The sequence below is a fragment of the Balearica regulorum genome, chromosome 12, assembly GCF_011004875.1.
Source record: "Balearica regulorum gibbericeps isolate bBalReg1 chromosome 12, bBalReg1.pri, whole genome shotgun sequence".
Taxonomy (NCBI): domain Eukaryota; kingdom Metazoa; phylum Chordata; class Aves; order Gruiformes; family Gruidae; genus Balearica; species Balearica regulorum.
The window spans coordinates 10,235,701-10,254,150 of NC_046195.1; the positions used below are offsets into that span (position 1 = coordinate 10,235,701).

The 18,450-nt window shown below is 38.2% G+C and overlaps 1 protein-coding gene across 2 annotated transcripts in view; it reads left to right on the plus strand.

Moving 5' to 3' along the window:
- Positions 1-7,752, plus strand: part of MYO5C (myosin VC) — a 35,633-nt gene extending 27,881 nt beyond the window's left edge. For both annotated transcript variants that reach the window (XM_075764484.1, XM_075764485.1), the window contains 8 exons: positions 595-690; positions 1,670-1,824; positions 2,950-3,039; positions 4,364-4,514; positions 4,930-5,212; positions 6,205-6,379; positions 6,884-6,964; positions 7,224-7,752. In XM_075764484.1, the coding sequence (XP_075620599.1) occupies positions 595-690; positions 1,670-1,824; positions 2,950-3,039; positions 4,364-4,514; positions 4,930-5,212; positions 6,205-6,379; positions 6,884-6,964; positions 7,224-7,376 (1,184 nt within the window). In that variant the 3' untranslated portion in view covers positions 7,377-7,752. The remainder of the gene's footprint in view (positions 1-594; positions 691-1,669; positions 1,825-2,949; positions 3,040-4,363; positions 4,515-4,929; positions 5,213-6,204; positions 6,380-6,883; positions 6,965-7,223) is intronic.
- Positions 7,753-18,450: the final 10,698 nt, after the last annotated feature.

An 18,450-nucleotide genomic window follows, 5' to 3' on the forward strand; every position in this document is an offset into this window, starting at 1 on the left:
TTTGTGTGGTGGTTCTTTGTTTGGGGTTTTGTTTGGGTTTTTTTTTTTTTGGTTTGGTTTGGTCCCCCCCCCGCCCCCCCCAGCTAAATAATGGGTGTGTATGGGACCTAGACTATACAATAAAAGATTAAGCCATGGGCATCAGGTTCTGCCAACAAAGGTTAATACATACCCTCACACAAACTGTCTCTGAGTCTTAGTTTTGCATCAGATGAGTAGCTCTTCCCATGAGCCTTCAAATGGCAGATGGTTCCTGATTTGAAATTAGTTTGTACAAAGCTCTTGTATAGCAAGTAATTCTTCACTACAGAATACACTGGACAACATTGCAGAGATGACTAATGTAGAGCTGTGTTGTTGCTGTTTGTCTTACTAGTGCAAGTAATTCCACTGAATCCAGTGAAACTAATCACATTAAGAATATAAATATTATTTAACTCCTAATGCTTGGAACCATAAGCTAAGAATGTTATTGCGAACAGGGCATATAATGTGTTTATTACAGAGCAAACTGCTCTTCTCCAATAGCTTGTTCTAACGTGAACGTTAGCTTAGCTGTTTGCCTGCAGGTAACAGTGCTTTTGTGTTTGACAGCTGAAGCTCATGTGCCAGCTTTGTCCAAAGAGTACATTGGAATGATGGAGTACAAAAAAGAGGACGAAGAAAGGATCATTCAAAATCTGATCCTCGGTATTTTAGTAACACTTCAGAATCTGTCAGTAGTCAATGATGTTCAGTGCAGAACACTGCAACACAAACTACAAGGCGCTGTGTTTCTCTTCTGTTCAAAGTTGCCTTTTTTCCACTCCCTTACCACTAATATGACTCAGAGGCTCTATATTGCTCTCTTTCTACTGCCAGTCATTTCAAATACAGAAGTGTCTTATCTGCATAAAAATAATTTGTCTGACTCTACATAACGGTGACTGTATTATCTTTCTTATTATTTATTCAATTATAAAGCTATAAATCTCAAGAGTACTCCAGGGACTTGAATTTACTCTTTTCCTGGTCACCTACTAAGTCTGTAAATTGTTGGGCTTATATCCATGTGTGATAGATTACTCTCCTGTCTGTCCTTTTCATATCATTCTCTTCACTGAAGGGAACTGTACTTTCATGTTTCTCTTGTAGAGGAATTTTGTCCTTCCTCTGACTTACTTCACAATATCAATCTTACTGCCAAACCAGTTTTTGCATTGGCTCACAATTAATGGTAAACTCAACAGATTTTCCATGAATGTTAGCACTCTTATAAACTACTGCTTGGAAACAACATCTTCCTTTTCTCATCTACTTCAGCCTTGTGAATGTTTCTATCTTTGCTTAATGGTGCACCTTTGTGAACAATGCCAGAATTTGGTGGGGCCTCCAGTGGGTAGTAAAAATGCAAATTGCTTTTTGAAGTTGTCCTGTCTGGCAGAGCCCATGCTGAACCTCAGAATTTGCTACAATATTCTCCTATTACTCTGGAAAACTTAATTAATTCTCTTATATGAACAATACTGTTACAGAAGTTTTCAGAAACAAGCAATTAATCAGTAAATCAATTATCAAGTGACTGGTCACTGAAGACATGAACCCCATAGTGCTTGTCTTTTTCAGAATGATACATTGAATTGTTGATTTTTTTTATAGATAATAAACCTAATGACTCTCCTTTATGCAGATTTAAAGCCACGTGGAGTTGTAGTCAATATGATACCTGGCCTTCCAGCTCACATCCTATTCATGTGTGTGAGGTATGCAGATTATCTGAATGATGCTGACATGCTGAAATCTTTCATGAGTGTAACTATTGATGGTATCAAACAAGTTGTTAAGGTAGGAATTATGTTTGACTGTACTGTACTCTCTGATTTTTAATATAAGGTTTACAAGATGCATGCATAGTACCTGAAGAATGCTCACACTTTCATTTGCTAGTATTCCTATAATAGAATAATAATCGTTAGTGACACTCTTGAAGTTTGTAGTAGTATCCCTGTAAAGCTTCCAGGTAAGGTTCTACTGTACTGAATGCAGAATACATTAACAGAAATTATTTTTATCTGAAGAGCTTGTTAACAAAATAAAGAATTTTGTATCTTACAATGAGTAGCTAATTAGGTGAAGCACACCTGTGCTTTCAGCACTGGTAGAAGTCAGATGGACTGAGATGCAGGTTAGTATGTTTGGCAGCAGGCAGGTATCCGAATTTTAAGAGGTTTTTACACTGCTGTTGTACTAGTGTAATGGTTTTTTGACATGTCATTTGGTACTGCAGCATTAGTACTCAAATGATTGAAGTTATGTTACCAGCCAGTTTACAAAATCAGATTATAAACAAGAATTGTTAGCCTGTTGTCACATTCACATAACAAATTCAGCTATGTGAATGCTTTATTATAGATTTATAATGCAATAAAATACCAGGCATGCTTTGTAGCACAGGTAGGAATGGGCTATGGTTTATGCAGTTGCGTTTGTATAGAGAATGCCTATAGTTTATTCACAAGTGAATTTATACCACAGTTTATCTCTTAGAAAAGCTTGTGCTTACTCAGCAAACAAAAATAAAATATACTGACAAGTAGTTAGAATTGCGTTTATATGTAGTTGTTTCATTTGTGCGTACAGGCCTTGTTCACACTTTTTTGCAGGAAGGCCTCCAGTACGCTACAACACTATACACAAAATTTGTAAAACTGTTTGGTTCAGACTTACTTAGCCAGTCTGTCATATAAGAAGACTTAAACAGTCTTTACCAGATAAAAGGGAACTTGACATATGTATATTAGCCTCAAAATGCAGCATGATTTGTTCAGCTAGCATGTTAGCGATGCTGTATGTTCCTTCTGCTATATATGGGCTCTATTATACCAATTCTGTAATGGTCTTAAGTTTAGTTAGTAAATTAACTTCATGAGACAATACCAATATAAGATTGCAATACTTAACATTTTTCAGGAACATTCAGAAGACTTCGAGATGTTGTCCTTTTGGCTTTCCAATACATACTATTTTCTTAACTGCTTGAAGCAGTACAGCGGGGAAGAGGTAGGAATGATTTAATAAAATAATGCCATTACTTTACTAGTGACAGACTTTAATTGGAATTAAAAATAGTGATAATAGATAATCATTTACCACCTCACCACAGTTCCTTCCAGATATGTAAATACTCATATTGCTCTGCAATGGTGTTGTCTTACAAAAATAATAAGACCATACAGGACTAACAGATGAAGTGAAATCAAGGGAACATTAAAGTGCTAAAGTAGATTAAAGATACAGCATGGAAACCGCTACTTAATTTGAACTCTTCCACAGGAGTTTAATGTGAGCTGGACTTCAGGTGTCCAGCTATATATATATACGTGTGTGTGTATATATATATATATATAAAAAAGCAACCTCGGTTTTACTATTTTATAATTGTGACCATTCAAGAACCTGCTGCTACCAGTATTACAGAAGGAAACTTCAGGGAAGGAGCAAAATAATAAAATACCTACACCCCCTGCCCCTTATTTAACTTTCTTGTTTAAGCTAAGTTTTATCCTGAAAAACAAAATTATTTTAAATTCTTTTAAATTGCAAACTCTTATGTATTTTATTGCTAGGTTTTATAAATTTAGGTAGACTGAACTGAAGTTGTATAGGCACAGAAGAATATAGTCTTCAGGACCATAAAACCTTGGAGTCGCTGTAACTGTGTACTATCTAAATAGCAGTACTCCCTCTTGTGGTCGTATCGAGAATAGCTAAAGAGCAGCGCAGAACTGAATACGTTTAATTAATAAGTCTTTCATCATTTAGTTGCAACAATAGGGAGAGGTCTGAATCCAGAATTTAGAGTTTCAATCTATAGTTGTAATCAAAATTCAAGACTTCACACAAATAAGGATTCAGTCTAGACTTTTGAAGTCAGAACTTTCCAGATGAAAAGTCCAAAAATGAGATCTCTTTGCAGCAATCAAATGTATTTTTTTTTTCCACAACATAATTTAAACAATTGCATTTTGGTTTTGTGTTTGGTTTTGGTTTTTTGGTTTTGTTTTTTTTTTTTTTTTCCGTTGGGGGCTGGGTGGAGTTTTTGTCTAAGTGATCTAGGAATTGCTCCAAAGGTCATTGAAACGTATGCACGTCTTTCCTTTGGTTTTAGCAGGCTTTAGGAAGAGGATAAACATCAACATAAACTGGACAATTAAGCACAGGAAGCCCAGAACTGGAAGCATCCATTGAAGTTAGCTGTAGTTTTGACTCATTCTGAGAATGTGTTCAGCCAGTTACTCTAATATATACATTACATTATAGTAATAACGTATAATTATATAATGTTATGTGATTTCTAATAATTATATTTACAACTTACTTGTAGGAATTTATGAAGTGTAACACTCCACGTCAGAATAAGAACTGTTTGAAGCATTTTGATCTCTCAGAATACAGACAAATTCTTAGTGATTTGGCCATTCGTATCTATCACCAATTCATTATTGTAATGGAGAACAACATTCAGCCCATGATCGGTAAGACAGAAACAACCCAGACAGACTTAAATGTAGCTTGTGAAGTATGCAAATAAAGCTTATACATGGAGGCAAAGGATGGCACAGACTTCTTTCTCCTGTTGATTTATACATATGTGTACCTGCACATATAAATTCCACTGATTAGTATATCCCCGCAGGGTTTGGAAAGACTTGTTCCTCAGAATGTTTCCTGATACGTGATAATGCTTTGAAACCAATCAACATTGTGGGGGGAAAAAAAAAAAAGGCTTTTTAAAATTTGTGTGCTCCAGAAGCCTTTGTCAGTATCTTATTTTTCTTGTATCATTTAACTTTTAAAATATCCTGAAAGTAGGTTTGGTTCAATAATTAACGTAAGTGAAAGGAGCCTTAGGAGTGTTGGTCTTATCAGTTATTTTCTATTGTCTTTCAGTACCAGGCATGCTGGAATATGAAAGTCTTCAGGGAATTTCTGGCTTGAAACCTACAGGGTTCCGTAAACGTTCTTCTAGTATAGATGACACGGATACCTACACAATGACATCTATTCTGCAACAGCTCAGCTATTTTTATAGTACTATGTGCCAGAATGGCTTGGACTCTGAGCTTCTAAAGCAGGCAGTGAAGCAGCTTTTCTTTCTGATTGGAGCTATCACCCTCAATAGTCTCTTCCTCCGCAAGGACATGTGCTCATGTAGAAAAGGAATGCAGATAAGGTAAAGCCAGTAAAGTTTCAACAAGCGCTTGCTTGAGATTTGAATTTTTACCATTTTTATGTATTGCCTTTTATCTGTAAGTCTCTGGATATTCTGTAATCATTCTGCTGGAAGTAGCCAATTGTTTTTCACTTATTTTGAAAAAGTAGATTTTTGCCCTTTGGGCTGAGCTTTCTCAACATATTATATTACAATTATTCTTTCCATGGAAACACTAATGGAGGAAAAGATGGAGAAAATTATAGTCTGGAGTTGAAAGTCAGACGTTTAGGATACTTTCCACGTTAGTTTACTCATGATGTCACAAACAGTATTTTTAATTCTTTCTTACTATAGTAAACAGGTGCAGCGTCTCCTGGCTGGCAGACAGACAAAAGCTGACTTGCATTTTTTGTGCTCTGTGACAAGAGAGGCACTGAGACAGAGCCTTTGGGGGTTTAAATTGGGCATCATCTGTCTTGTTATGAGCACCAAGAGAACATGCTCCTAGCTGTTTTGCAGACTAAGGTGAAAGAAAATCAGTTAAATCTTGACCCATCTGGGAATATTACTAGAAGCAAGCTGCTTTAACCTTTAGGTTATCAGTTATAAGCCCGGTCCTGCTTTGTAATGTGCAAAGTTTGTTCTCATTTCCTATATAAGCTCAGTTCTAAATGAATACTTTAAAGACACATAGTGCTACAGTGTAATAGGCAATGCCAGTATGTATTAGTAATTTTCTGTAAACAACAGCTATACTAATAACTTGCTTTCTATTATCCAAGCTTTAAGAAATAAAAAATAAAAAGGATTGAAATGTACAAGGGATTAAACCTCCAGATCAATAAGCTATTAATTGTTTGATTTTTATGATTTACAGGTATGTTTTTGACTTAAAATGTATGAATTTGAATGCTGCATTAGAGGAACATTCCTTCTTTAGAAGTCTTTAATATAACTTGCTTGTTGGAGGGAACCTGACACTTCTGTTGTCTGTTCATGGTTTAACACAGATGTAATATCAGCTACTTGGAAGAATGGCTTAAGGACAAGAATCTTCAAAGCAGCAATGTCAAAGAAACTTTGGAGCCTCTAGCTCAAGCAGCCTGGCTCCTCCAGGTCAAAAAGATCACAGATGATGATGCCAAGGAAATATGTGAACACTGTACATCTCTTTCTACTGTGCAGGTAACGAACCATCTATTTTCTCCTGGCAGCATCAATTGCAGAATTTTAGTTAACTGAAATAACTTGTTGTAAAGAGCTGTTGGCCTTTCATTTGATAAAAACAGCATTCCTCAGCATTCCACATCAGCACTTGTTAAACTGAATTTTTAACTCCTTATTCCCAATTGTTAGTGTTTTAACTGCTCCTGTGGTGGATACTTACCTGCTTTGTTCCATCCCACAGTTTTATTCCACAGTGTATTTTCTTTGTGACAGGCTTTTTTGTTGTTGTTTCCCTTAATCAGTTCAAATTTTTCTACATCTCCTTGATCCTCTGGAAATGAATCATAGCAATTGTCATATAGGTAACAACTTATTAGATGACCAGTCAAAATTCTCTCTTTATTTTAAAATTCTTTACTGAACTGCCATTAAATATCAATAAAGATGTCATATTAATGCTTTCTTCTTTTTGTCTTCTTACTTTTTGTGACATGCTAAATTAGTCTTTTGTAATTTGAACAGATAATGAAGATCCTCAACTCATACACTCCAATAGATGATTTTGAGAAAAGAGTAACTCCAGCATTTGTTCGTAAAGTCCAGGTAAGAGCTACAACTATTATTTTTCATGTTCAAGTTACAGGATACTTCATACACACTGTTTTTGATGCTTATGTAGTTATACTTGACCTTTACATCATATTATTACTAAGCTGCTCAGCTTCTAGACACGTGGAATTGATCAAAACAAGTCTCCTTAACATCATGTGAAAGTAAGATTTGCAATGGGAAGCAAACAATGTACTGTTTTTGCTTTGATTCTTAATACAATATTTTCTTACCCTTTCTGTTATAATTTCAGGCTATGCTAAACAATCGTGAGGATGTTCCACAGTTGATGCTCGATACCAAGTATCTCTTTCAAGTGACGTTTCCTTTCACCCCCTCTCCACATGCCTTGGAAATGATCCAAGTCCCCAGCAGCTTCAAACTTGGCTTTCTCACAAGGGTTTAATAAAACCAATGCATTGGTATTTCCTCAGAGACTACATAAAGACAGGCAGACTTTCATGGTTCATTTCTCCAGCTGGTGGATAGTATGGCAGCTTGCAGTGAATTAAGCCGTTAAAAACTTGTTCTTGAGTCAAGACTTTAAAAGAAGGAATAATTTCAGCTTGTGATTTCCTTCTCTCTTTTCTTACTCTTCTCTCTTCATTACAGTCTACAATGATGACTTTCTATCATCAGCTGAACACAAAGCTAACTCTACAGTTTTTTTAGCCCCAACCTGACAAGAAAAGCATTTATCTGACAAGTTTGCATTGGTGCCTTTTCAGCACCAGTCAGAGGGGAAGACTGCCACGCGATAAATGTTGTTATTTTACAATTGCCTTCGCTTCCTGTAACAAGAGATTTTTTTTTTCCAACGTAACTCTGTTCGTTGCATTGATAGACTGGATCTGTTTGACAGACCTGTTTGACAGTAGCTTTCACCCTTCTATACTACTTATACCGTTATTCCTGTCATAAAAAAAGGTTTTTTGTAACAGTTGCTCTAGAAGACTGTAGCAGGAGGGAAAGGAAGGTCTTTCCACAATTCTTAAAAAAAAATAATATAAATAGGTACATTGAATCTGAGGAACTGAGATCAGTCTGAGAGAATTGTCATTAGAAACCCACGTTGTCTTTTTGTAGGCTTGCTGGCTTGGCATGCTGAATGCTTGCATTGCAGTTCAGGTGCGCTAGGTAGCTCTTCAGCCAGGGGAGGACGACTTGGGTGCGCTTCCTGAAGATAGATTTCAGTTTTGTTCTCTGCAGTGACAAGTCTGGATTTTCATATCAGTTGTTATAATAGAAATGTCAGATATTAAAATTCATGTCACGGTCCAGGTTTGAATTACTAGCTTGCTTGTTTAAAAAACAGGAGTCATCTCCTGGTTTGGGTCCATCTCTAGTGCAGTGTATTTCAGAACGTACACTGAGTATGCACACATGTGCACATCTTCTTTTTCCCTTTCTTTTTTGCTGGCTTCTTTCTTCCAGTCTAGACACTGAGTAGGAGTGAATGCAGCTACTGTGGTCTGGTCTTACTGATAAACCAAACTTAATTCCTTACGTTTCATTTTTGTTTGTTTCACTTCAATTGCAGGATCCTTAGAAGAACTGTTTCCTTTTTGCTTTGCTCAGCATTCTCCCTGTAGTCAGAATGCAGCGAACAGTAACTTTATTTAGTACTGGACCCTGTCAGAACAACTGGAGAAACAGCATTCACCTCACCACAATGATGACTCCTTAGAAAGTCCTCAGTAAATAATGCTAGTTTTCTAGCTAGTCTGTTAGACATAGTTATTAAAATCAAGTACTAAGCTTTGAGATATTTAAGGGATTCCAATTTATTTAGTTAATTTAAATATTACAAGAAGGAGCAATTGATTTGATATTTTTTTTTAATATGCAGTGTTAGTACTGCTTGTTTAATTTCACAGAACAATCTGTAAATATAAAGAATGAATAATTCTTGCTATTTAATGTCCTGGGTGTTTACTGTGTACAGTGAAATATTCATGGTGATATCCACAGAGATATCTTCAAAATATATGAAGGAAAAATTGTGTGTTTTGTTCAATAGCAATAAAAGCTGTACAAAATATCACAGACATGTAGGTAGACTAGTGTTTTAATCTGTTAAATAAAGTAGCTTTTAAATCAATTTGTAGTGCTTTGAGTGATGTAATAGTTAAGTTTTCAGTACGGGAGTATTTGAAAGAAGTTACTTGGAACTGTGTGAACAGTAATGAATGTTGTCAGTCTTGTGCTGCACCATAAATACTTACTTAATGGTCCAGTTGCTTTGCTGTAACATCATGTATCTTCCTGTCAGAATGCTACGCTGTCCTTGGCTCCGCATGAATTTCTGTAAATATTTTAATGCAAGCGAGTTTTGTTGCTGTAATCTGTATGTAGCCATTTTTACAGTTACTGGAGCTGTTTGTCTGTTACCTGGTATGGTATGAGTAAAATCACAGTCTGTTCTTACATCTACATCACGTAGAAGTGTCAGAAGGCATGTATGTGTTTATGACAAAAATTATTGATTGGGGAAGATTGTTCTGGCAATTTGATGCTGGGTTACTTTGAGGGGTTTGTGTGAATTACGCTATTAACACTGTGTGTGCAAACAACAAAATATATTTTATAAAAGAAAGGTCAAAATGATCGGTCTATGTTCTCAGAAACTTATCTTGCTATTGATGACATTAATGCCTTCAACTAGTGCGTAGGTACAAAATTCTGTTTGTTATCTGTAATCCTTCTAAATATAAGGAGCAGTTTTAGTGAAGGCAGATATATGAAAGAGATAGTACCGAGGTTAACTGGCCTGGAATGGTAGTAAAGGAAGGAGAAAGCTATTTCATTCCAATGGGATAACATTGAATGATGATCCTTTACTGCAGTGGGGAAGCACTGAAATGGCTTATGGAGGAGTGTGTAAGATGTTATGGGCATCTTTGGACATGTTTAGGCATGTGACTCGTGGAGTTTCTGGGACTAGGACTCAACAGCAGTCCTGTGTTCCCATAATATTCTAATAAAAAAATTAGCACAGGTTACTTCTACCTAAGTCTCTGCTGGGCTGAAACCTATTTTTTCCCCCCTCCCTTCCCCCTCATTTTGTCTCAGATCCTCTTGACTATCAAATGCAAACATCTAATGGCATGATTTCGCTGACTTCAGCAGAATCTCAATAGTAGATGTGACCTTCAGCACTTCTTAAATTTTTCAGACGTGTTTTCATAAATTTCCCCTAAATTTTTTAAAACAGTGCAAAAAAGCAGCAATTTTTAATCTTACTGATTTTAAATTTATTGTCTTAAAACAGGTGAATAGTAAAAGAATATCCAATGAAGAACCAGCATGGCCACTAATCGGTTTGCCTTTTAAATTTCATTAAGAATATGAGATAGACTTAACATTGACAGTGTTATTTGTCAGAATGTCAACTTGATAGTTGGAAAAATCAGACGTCAGTCACCTCCCCGGTATGTTTAAGCTTTAACATTTGGAAACCATCTAAAAATTGCTGCTATATGGAACAGGCAGGTAAGGTCTACTTTGCCTAATAGTTTATGTTCTTTATTCTGTAGTCTGAAAGAGGACAGTTAAAATAAAGCCTTTAAACTGTAATCGCCAGTACGTAACTGACCTGAGGTGATACAACCAGAGAGGCTGAGCTTTAAATATCCTCTAAGTAGACTTAATAGGAAGGCTACCTTTCTACGTTAGCAGTTGCCCGCAGCTTATTTAGTCATTTTGAGAAATCTCCGAGTTCTTGCTGTTTGAAAAGGTGGGTAATTTTGGATATTTAGCAACAAGATTCATTGTACAGAATTTCTTTGTAAATAGCGTATTTCTTAATGTTTCACCATGCTACCATTTTTAAATTCCTACTGTAACTTTAAAAACATAGTGAGTTTAAAATTTCAGGCGACAGGGCAAGAAGTTGTAATCTTTTTAGACCTTTTTGGTTTAAATAGTTTATATCTTTATAAAATACTATACCAATCCATCATTATCACAAACAATCTCAGGTATAATACGGCTTTTTAATTATTCAGAAGTTTTGTTGGCTTCCCTTGTAGCAAAATTTTGCTACATGTAATAATCTCATCTGAAGTAAAATAATGATAGCAGGTATGATTCACCCTGTATGTTACTCCAGCAAATTCTCACACTTTATCAAAGATTAATTCTGCATAGAGTATTTATTCCAAGCCCAATAGATCCTTGACTAAAGTCTGTAGATCTATAATGATATTTTGTTCAAATAAGATGGCATTTTTCCCTGTAATACCTTTGTTTTACACTTCTGAACTGAAAGTTTTCCTCCCGAAGTCTAGTGTCTTAAGACTTCACACCAGGTGTATAAATCTGTGACTGTCACCTGAGTTGCCCTCAGAGGGAACCACTAATTCTAAGAACCATGGAATAACAGGTTATTTGGTTGCAAACGTCCAATTTTAAGAACCTAGCAGAACTGAGCCTGGGTGCTGTAGTCACTTTAAAGCTATGAGCAGTACTAGCGCACAGAAGCTCCCTGAAAGGAGGGCAGCTTGTGGTCTTAGGCTCATTGTTTGCAAAAGAATGCGTTAAAAACTTCAGGGCATATTTGTTGCTCTTCATCAAATGGAATATAAACCTCTTTGACTCTGCGTAGCTGATTGAAAGTTCCATGCAAATTTCAGATTCATGTGCCGCTGTTCCTTTTGGGACAGATTACTTCCCACATGTTTGGGGATGAAGTTATGTATCTCCTCCAGACAATAGCAAAACTTATATTGAATTGAGTGTGGGCAGGATTTCAGAGTTTATCATCTCATTTTTCAAGTAGTCCACTGAAGTATTTAAGAATAAGCAGCAGAATGCAGGCAAGTGCATAGAATGAAGTTTGGTTTGGTTGGTTTTCGTGTAATGTCCAGCCAAACAAAATCTAAAATCTGTGAAATTATTTTGCTCCATTTAAATCTCTCTTGCAATAGCTTCTTCTAATTGTTGACACTAAACTCATTACTTATGTACATGTCTAAATATGTTAAAAGCTTTCATTTTAGAAGTGGTGAAAGGTCCCATTTTCTCTATGAAAAATGTGCGGAGAAAAATGACATTACAGTAGTAGTCTTGTTTGTTTTTCTGCCTCTCAACTAGTTTTTAATTCTCTGTTGATGATAGTGCTTTGATCATAGAGATGCCTGGCTTGAGAACAAAAGTGGGTTTATAATGACCCAGCTTTCATTTTGCTTCAAGCATCGATTTCTGCTCAAGCAGCACATTGTTCGTGATATTTTTGTAGCTGCTGACTGAATCCTAGGTCATCTTTTCAGCTTCAGAAACAATGCGTAATACGGACTGTTTAATAATGCAGTGGGAAAACAATAAATATTGATCAGTGCAGATTTCTCACAAATCCAGCTGCTGTTATGCCTTTCTGGTTACTGTCTGCTGACAGTAGTTAAGTGAAAACTAAGAGTAATTTCCTGCATGTAGTGAATCCATGTGCACATTATAATGATGTGTAATCAGTGCACGTTGTAACACAATATATATTTCGCTTTGTATTTTTCTTCATAAAAATATAATCTGCAGAGCGTGTGACTGTCATGCATATAGTGACAGTTCATCAAGCTCAAGAGATTAGTCACAGAGAGAGATTATCCAGCCTACAGACGTCTATAAGCAGTCTAAGCTGCATTAGCTAGCAGAGCAGTAGTGGGAAGCTTTGTGCTGGACTGGAATGCACTCTTTCCTTCTTTATCTCTTTTCAGCTCTCTCGAACTGCAAAGATGTGTGACCAGACCTTTTTAGCAGTTGTATTTGGTCCATGTGACAAGTGCTCCAAAGAGAAGCCCCTTAGGGCTGTTTACATCAAATCAGAACAACTCAGCTACTGCTCACTGTGTGTGGAAATGGTACGTTATCGGTTTTATCAGACAGAATGTGGAAAGACTGCAAAAAAAGAGTTGGATGTATTAGCGTCTGTTATGTTGGATTTTTCTGGACAGCAAATAAGTATTGCTAGGCCTGTGGAGTGCCAAACGCACGCCTCTGCAGGCACCGGGTGTTCCCATGATCCTGCAACAGAGGTGGCCCCGGGGTTCAAGGATACTTTTTAGGATTCTTGATTGGAAAATGGCCACGAGCTTCCCCCCCCCCCCCCCCCAGAGTACTGCATTCTTCAGCTGTGCAAATGTTATGTGCCTGTCTAAACTCTGCTCTGAGGTATATGTGTGCAAGTCTGCTTCGCCTACGATCTTGAGTGTTTCCCATTACCTTTCACAGAACTTAACAAAAAAAGATGACACCATTGCAATAAACTCATTCACTAGCAGCTAGGGGCTACGAAGGTCATCTAGTCTGTCTCAATAAAAATGAGACACAAGTGAAGTGCTGTCAGAACTCCTTGGTGGCCCACGTTTCATGCTTAGACCATGTTGTCTCGTATCTAAGTGCAGTACTTGGGTGCAAGCTGGAAGTAGCTACAGTGAGGATAAGGTGGGAGAAGATTGCACAGCAGTGGAGTGTCTTATCGCCACAGAAGGTGGTAATGGGTGAGACTAGCAAACCTGCTAGCCTGAGCAGCAGGTCCTGCCAGAATACTTGCATGAAGAAGGGATGACGTTGGAAGCTTTATAATCTCCAGCAATTACTGGTGAGGTGATATCCCGCTGTCCTGGTAGGGGGCACTGTTCTAGAGAGATCACGGTGGGGGTGTTTTAGATGAAATGCAAAACTAAGGTCATGAACCTATGTGGCTACTGGAGAGCTAGTCTCCAAAACTCCTTTTGTAAACTTAAGAATTTTTTGTCCTGATTATACTACAACTTGGAGTAGTTTTGTTTTATCTTCCAGAACCATTGTGCGTTATCAATTGGAGAAAACACCCTTCATAGTTTCCTCCCCAGAACTGGTCTCTACCATGACTAAGGTCCAACGGTTTGTTGTATTTGAGTGTCAGATGAAACGATCTCTGCAGGAATGCTAAAAGGTTTAACTAGCTGTGTTTAGCTGTGTTTACAAAATGCTGTTTTACAGGCAGATGAGAGCACTGATTAGGTGGTTATAGGTGGTACAGTGTGTACAGTTCACTGGCTGACGCAGCACATTCTCATGCGTTACATTGTTTAGGAGGAAATTTAGACATATACTGCAAGACAAAAGACAGTCCCTTCCTGGTTTTTTTGCTTCTCCCGACTTTGAAATTGGTGCTTTGTTCAGGTCCTTCTTGGCCAACAGCCTATGAATAGTTATTTATCCAGTAAATTTTTGCATGACTTGATAGATGCATGCTGGAATTGCAGGAAACTGGCTGTTATTTATAGTTCCTACAACTTTCTCCTTATTTGCATTATGGAAGTTAGACTCTTACCAACTGAAACAGCTGCTGGGTGGAAGCAGATTGAGACTTCAGGAAGAATTGTGTCAGTACCTAACAGCCTGTTAGGCTTCCTGTTAGCACTGCAGAAGGATCTTGGGCTTTCTGGTAGATTTGGCTGTGGCTTGCTGCTTTGTATTTATTTTGTAAAAGATTTAAAAACAAATATTCGGAACACAGCTCTCTGGACTAGCACTGAAATACATACGGGTAGGGAAATTGTATCCTTTTTTTAATTGATTTTTCAGAGCTGTGGGTATGCTTTAGCTTATATCAAAATGCGCAATATATCCTTGCCACGCTTGTGCACATGTTCATGGATGCATGTGCATAATGTGGTGTACAATTGGCTAATCTTTTTCCAACTTCCTGATTTTCACATGCAACTTCTAATTTTGGTCCAGCAGATGCCGGCATGCATTTTCATCAGCAGTCTTTGTAATTTCCCCAAAACCAACATATGTTGAGTGATAACAGAATTAGAAATTGCTGATTCCCAGTGTTGAGATCATCCTACTTCAATTGTTTGCCTTTTAGACAAAATAATCTTTTTCCTCTGGGGTTTTGCCTACTTTAAGGATTGGTGTTAAATAGTAGAAACTCAGTTAGTATTTGCTGGTTTAGCCTCCCAACAGAAGTATTAGTAAATTAGCTTACAATTTAAAAAAAGATCAGCTGGTGAATTAGCATGAAAAGTTATTTTAAAGACCTAACTTTTGAGATAGGTAACAATTTGTGACACGCTGTTAGATCCTCCATTTTCCCCAGCGTCCCTATTAACAGAACAGTACCAATGTTCTTCCGAGCATGCCCATCGCGGCAATCTGCTGTGTTTGCTGCGTGTGGAAGATAGGTTTATGATTGCAGTAATGACTGGTTTTGCCACAGTTCTTGGTGATTAATATTTCTGTAGCAGCTCCATAGGATAATGTCCTATAGAAAGCTGACTACTCTGAGTGGTTACCTCAAAATATCTGAAGCCAAGGGTCAGCTTGTCTTTGCTTCATTGGGAAGAGTCAGAGAAAAAAGCTGTCCTTGTTTTGGGCAACTTGGAAGCTCGCTGCTGCTGAGGACATAGCAGGTGATTTGGAAGCAGTCAGCTTTCTAGGGAATGCTGGTGGTCAGTATGAAGCCACAACAACAAATACATTTATGTGCCAGTTGTTACTGCACAATTAATGGATCATAGGATGACAAAGTGGAGTTCAGTTACTTGTTACTGCTTTTCCATATATTCCACATACCATACCTCCTGTGCAGGATGTTTTCACAGCCTTTTGTCCCATGTTGATGTGTTTTGAAACCTATCTAAAAGCAGAGACCAGGCTAAGAGGACCTGTACTTTATCCACTGCTGCTGACTGCACTGCTGTTTCAGATTAAACATGCCTTCAGCATAGTGAATTCTAATACTGCATTAACAAATTGTTTACTACTTACAATTTTTTTTTAAGCAATTGCTAATACATTGTTAAAAGTACATTGCCTTCAGTATGGTTAGATTTTATGAAAGGGGAGAAACAAAAATCCTTGATTGTTTACTAAATGGTAACATTTTTTTCTTTTTTACTTGACCTAGTGCTATGTTATCCTCTAAATTAATCCAACCCTAGTTCATTTTATTTAAAACTCCCAAAGGGTCTTACTCTAACCTGTGTTTTTTGCATCGTTAGTGAATGACTACACGGGTAGTTAAGAAGCTTGGTCAGATGAGCTAAATATGTCTCTTTTTTCCTTCTCTTTCTCTCTCTCTTTTCTCTTTGTCTCTTTTTTCCTTCTCTTTGTCTCTCTCTTTTCTCTTTTCTCTTCTCTTTGTCTCTCTCTTTTCTCTTTTCTCTTCTCTTTGTCTCTCTCTTTTCTCTTTTCTCTTCTCTTTGTCTCTCTCTTTTCTCTTTTCTCTTCTCTTTGTCTCTCTCTTTTCTCTTTTCTCTTGCTCTCTCTTTTCTCTTTTTTCTCTTTGCTCGCTCTTCTCTTTTCTCTTTTCTCTTTTCTCTTTTCTCTTTGCTCGCTCTCTCTTTTCTCTTTTCTCTTTGCTCGCTCTCTTTTCTCTTTGCTCGCTCTCTTTTCTCTTTGCTCGCTCTCTTTTCTCTTTGCTCGCTCTCTTTTCTCTTTGCTCGCTCTCTTTTCTCTTTGCTCGCTCTCTTTTCTCTTTGCTTGCTCTCTCTCTTTTTTTTAAAACTAATGAAATACATACACGTTATGTATCACACACTTCTGTAGCTCACTCTGTTTGGTAGAGGCTTCTCTTTCAGCTCATGGCTCTGCTTATCCCTGTCACCTCAGGATTGGTATCGTGTATTGGTCTGAACATGTGTGGTTCCCAAAGACTCTCACCTTCTGTGCTGTACTTTGTAGACTTCTTAATCCCATTTCCCAAGGCAGTGAGACTGTTCACATGAGTAAGGCAAGAAAGTCTGGGTTTTCCCCTGTCAGAGCTGTGCCAACTATCTGACATGCAGGTGTTATCTAAGCCAAATTTGTTACAGCTGATGTGTTCCTATGAAGGCAAAGAAATTTCCTGTTTTCTGTTGGATTTAACTCGGGGCCCCTTCACACTTATCAGGTGCCAGAAATAGAGCATTTGTCATAGATTCAAATACTTCAAAAATGAAGTTTCTTCAGCATCTTCCCCTGCCACACCCCCAGGACACAGCTGCATTATTGAGTTTAATATAAGTAGTTTCAGACATGAAGATAATACACTAGAATCTTACTGTCACTTCCCTGCTAAAAGATGCTTCTTGCTGTTCTTTTGGTATCACTTTAAAAATACTGAACTTTTATTTCCTTGGCACTGTCAGTGTGCTGGAATGCATTTCCAATGTGCTGTTTACTCTGAAGGGCTTTGAAGGATGTTCCCATATCCAGCAGTATGTGAACTCCATAGAATATACTGCCTACTTTTTCTTTTGTGACACGGGAAGTAACTGGATGAGTTCAGTTCAGGGTTGCCTGCGTGGCCATCAGGCTGGTGTGGTTAGGTCACACCAGTTTCTGTGGACAATGAGAAGACTGGAAATACATCACTGTGTTTGACTCCAGCAAAGTAACCCAGCTCCTGCCTGCAGATCCATTACCAGGAGAGACCCGGCACACATGGCCAGGCCAGGGCCTGAATTCAGCCTCCAGAGCGACAGTGAAGAGTTCAACAGCTCTGCCCGTGCATCCCAGTCAGACAGTGATACTGCTGCACAGCCCAGTGTGGGAAAGGACTACTTTTTTTTTTTTTCTCCAGGACCCACACTGTGACCAGGATATGCCCAGGCTCTAAACAACAGCTGCAAACACACGTTTTCTTATCTCCCTTCCCAATCTCGGCACATCTCCAGGTTGAACAATAGCTATTGGACTGTCTCTTTTCTGGCTTAAGGGAGACAATGGGAGTCAATATGAGCAAAGTTACTCCATGTAGATCAAGGACAATTACTGTAATAAGAAGAGGACGTTTTCAAGGAACTCCCAGGGAACAAAAACCTGCAAGGCCATGTGCCGTGGCTCTTTCTCTGGAAATGTCAGCTGTTCTGTGTGCCCAGTTTTGGAAACTGGTCCCTTTCAAGGGCTGGGAAAGGCCACAGACCCTGATGTGCTTATCTGTACGTGGGGGAAAAGAGGTGGTTTGTTTAAGGGGGGGAAGAAAGGAAAAAAACAAACCCTGGTAACACAAAATTTAAAAATGAGGAATTCAAACTATAGTAGAGAGAAGGGTTCACAGCACTGCATCTGTCCTGCTGGCGTAGGTGCTGGGCCAGAGACCACCTGGGTGGCCGAGGCTCCTAGTGCCCCCTACCCGTAGGGTATAAGGGAATGATGGAGCTGAGCTGGGGTTTGCTAAGCCTGGACAGGATCTGTCTTCCTAGTCTGCTATTTTAAAATGCTATTGGGGTAACCAATGACTTTTTTTTTTTTCCTTCTCCTGTAGAATGTGCAATATTTGGTACAAACAAGTTGGGGTACAAAGCAGAAACATCCTTTTGCATGTATTTTTGAGGAAATGAAGCCTTTGCATTGTGAAAATGGCTTGGGATGTATACCAGATAGTTGCTGGTGGAAGCCTGTGGGTAGGAGGAGGACAGGAGGTGAGGCTGGTCCCAGCTGCCTGCCTGGAGGCCAGCAGGGATGCTGAGCCTGCAGTGCTGCCTGGGCTGCACAAGGGCTGCTGGCTC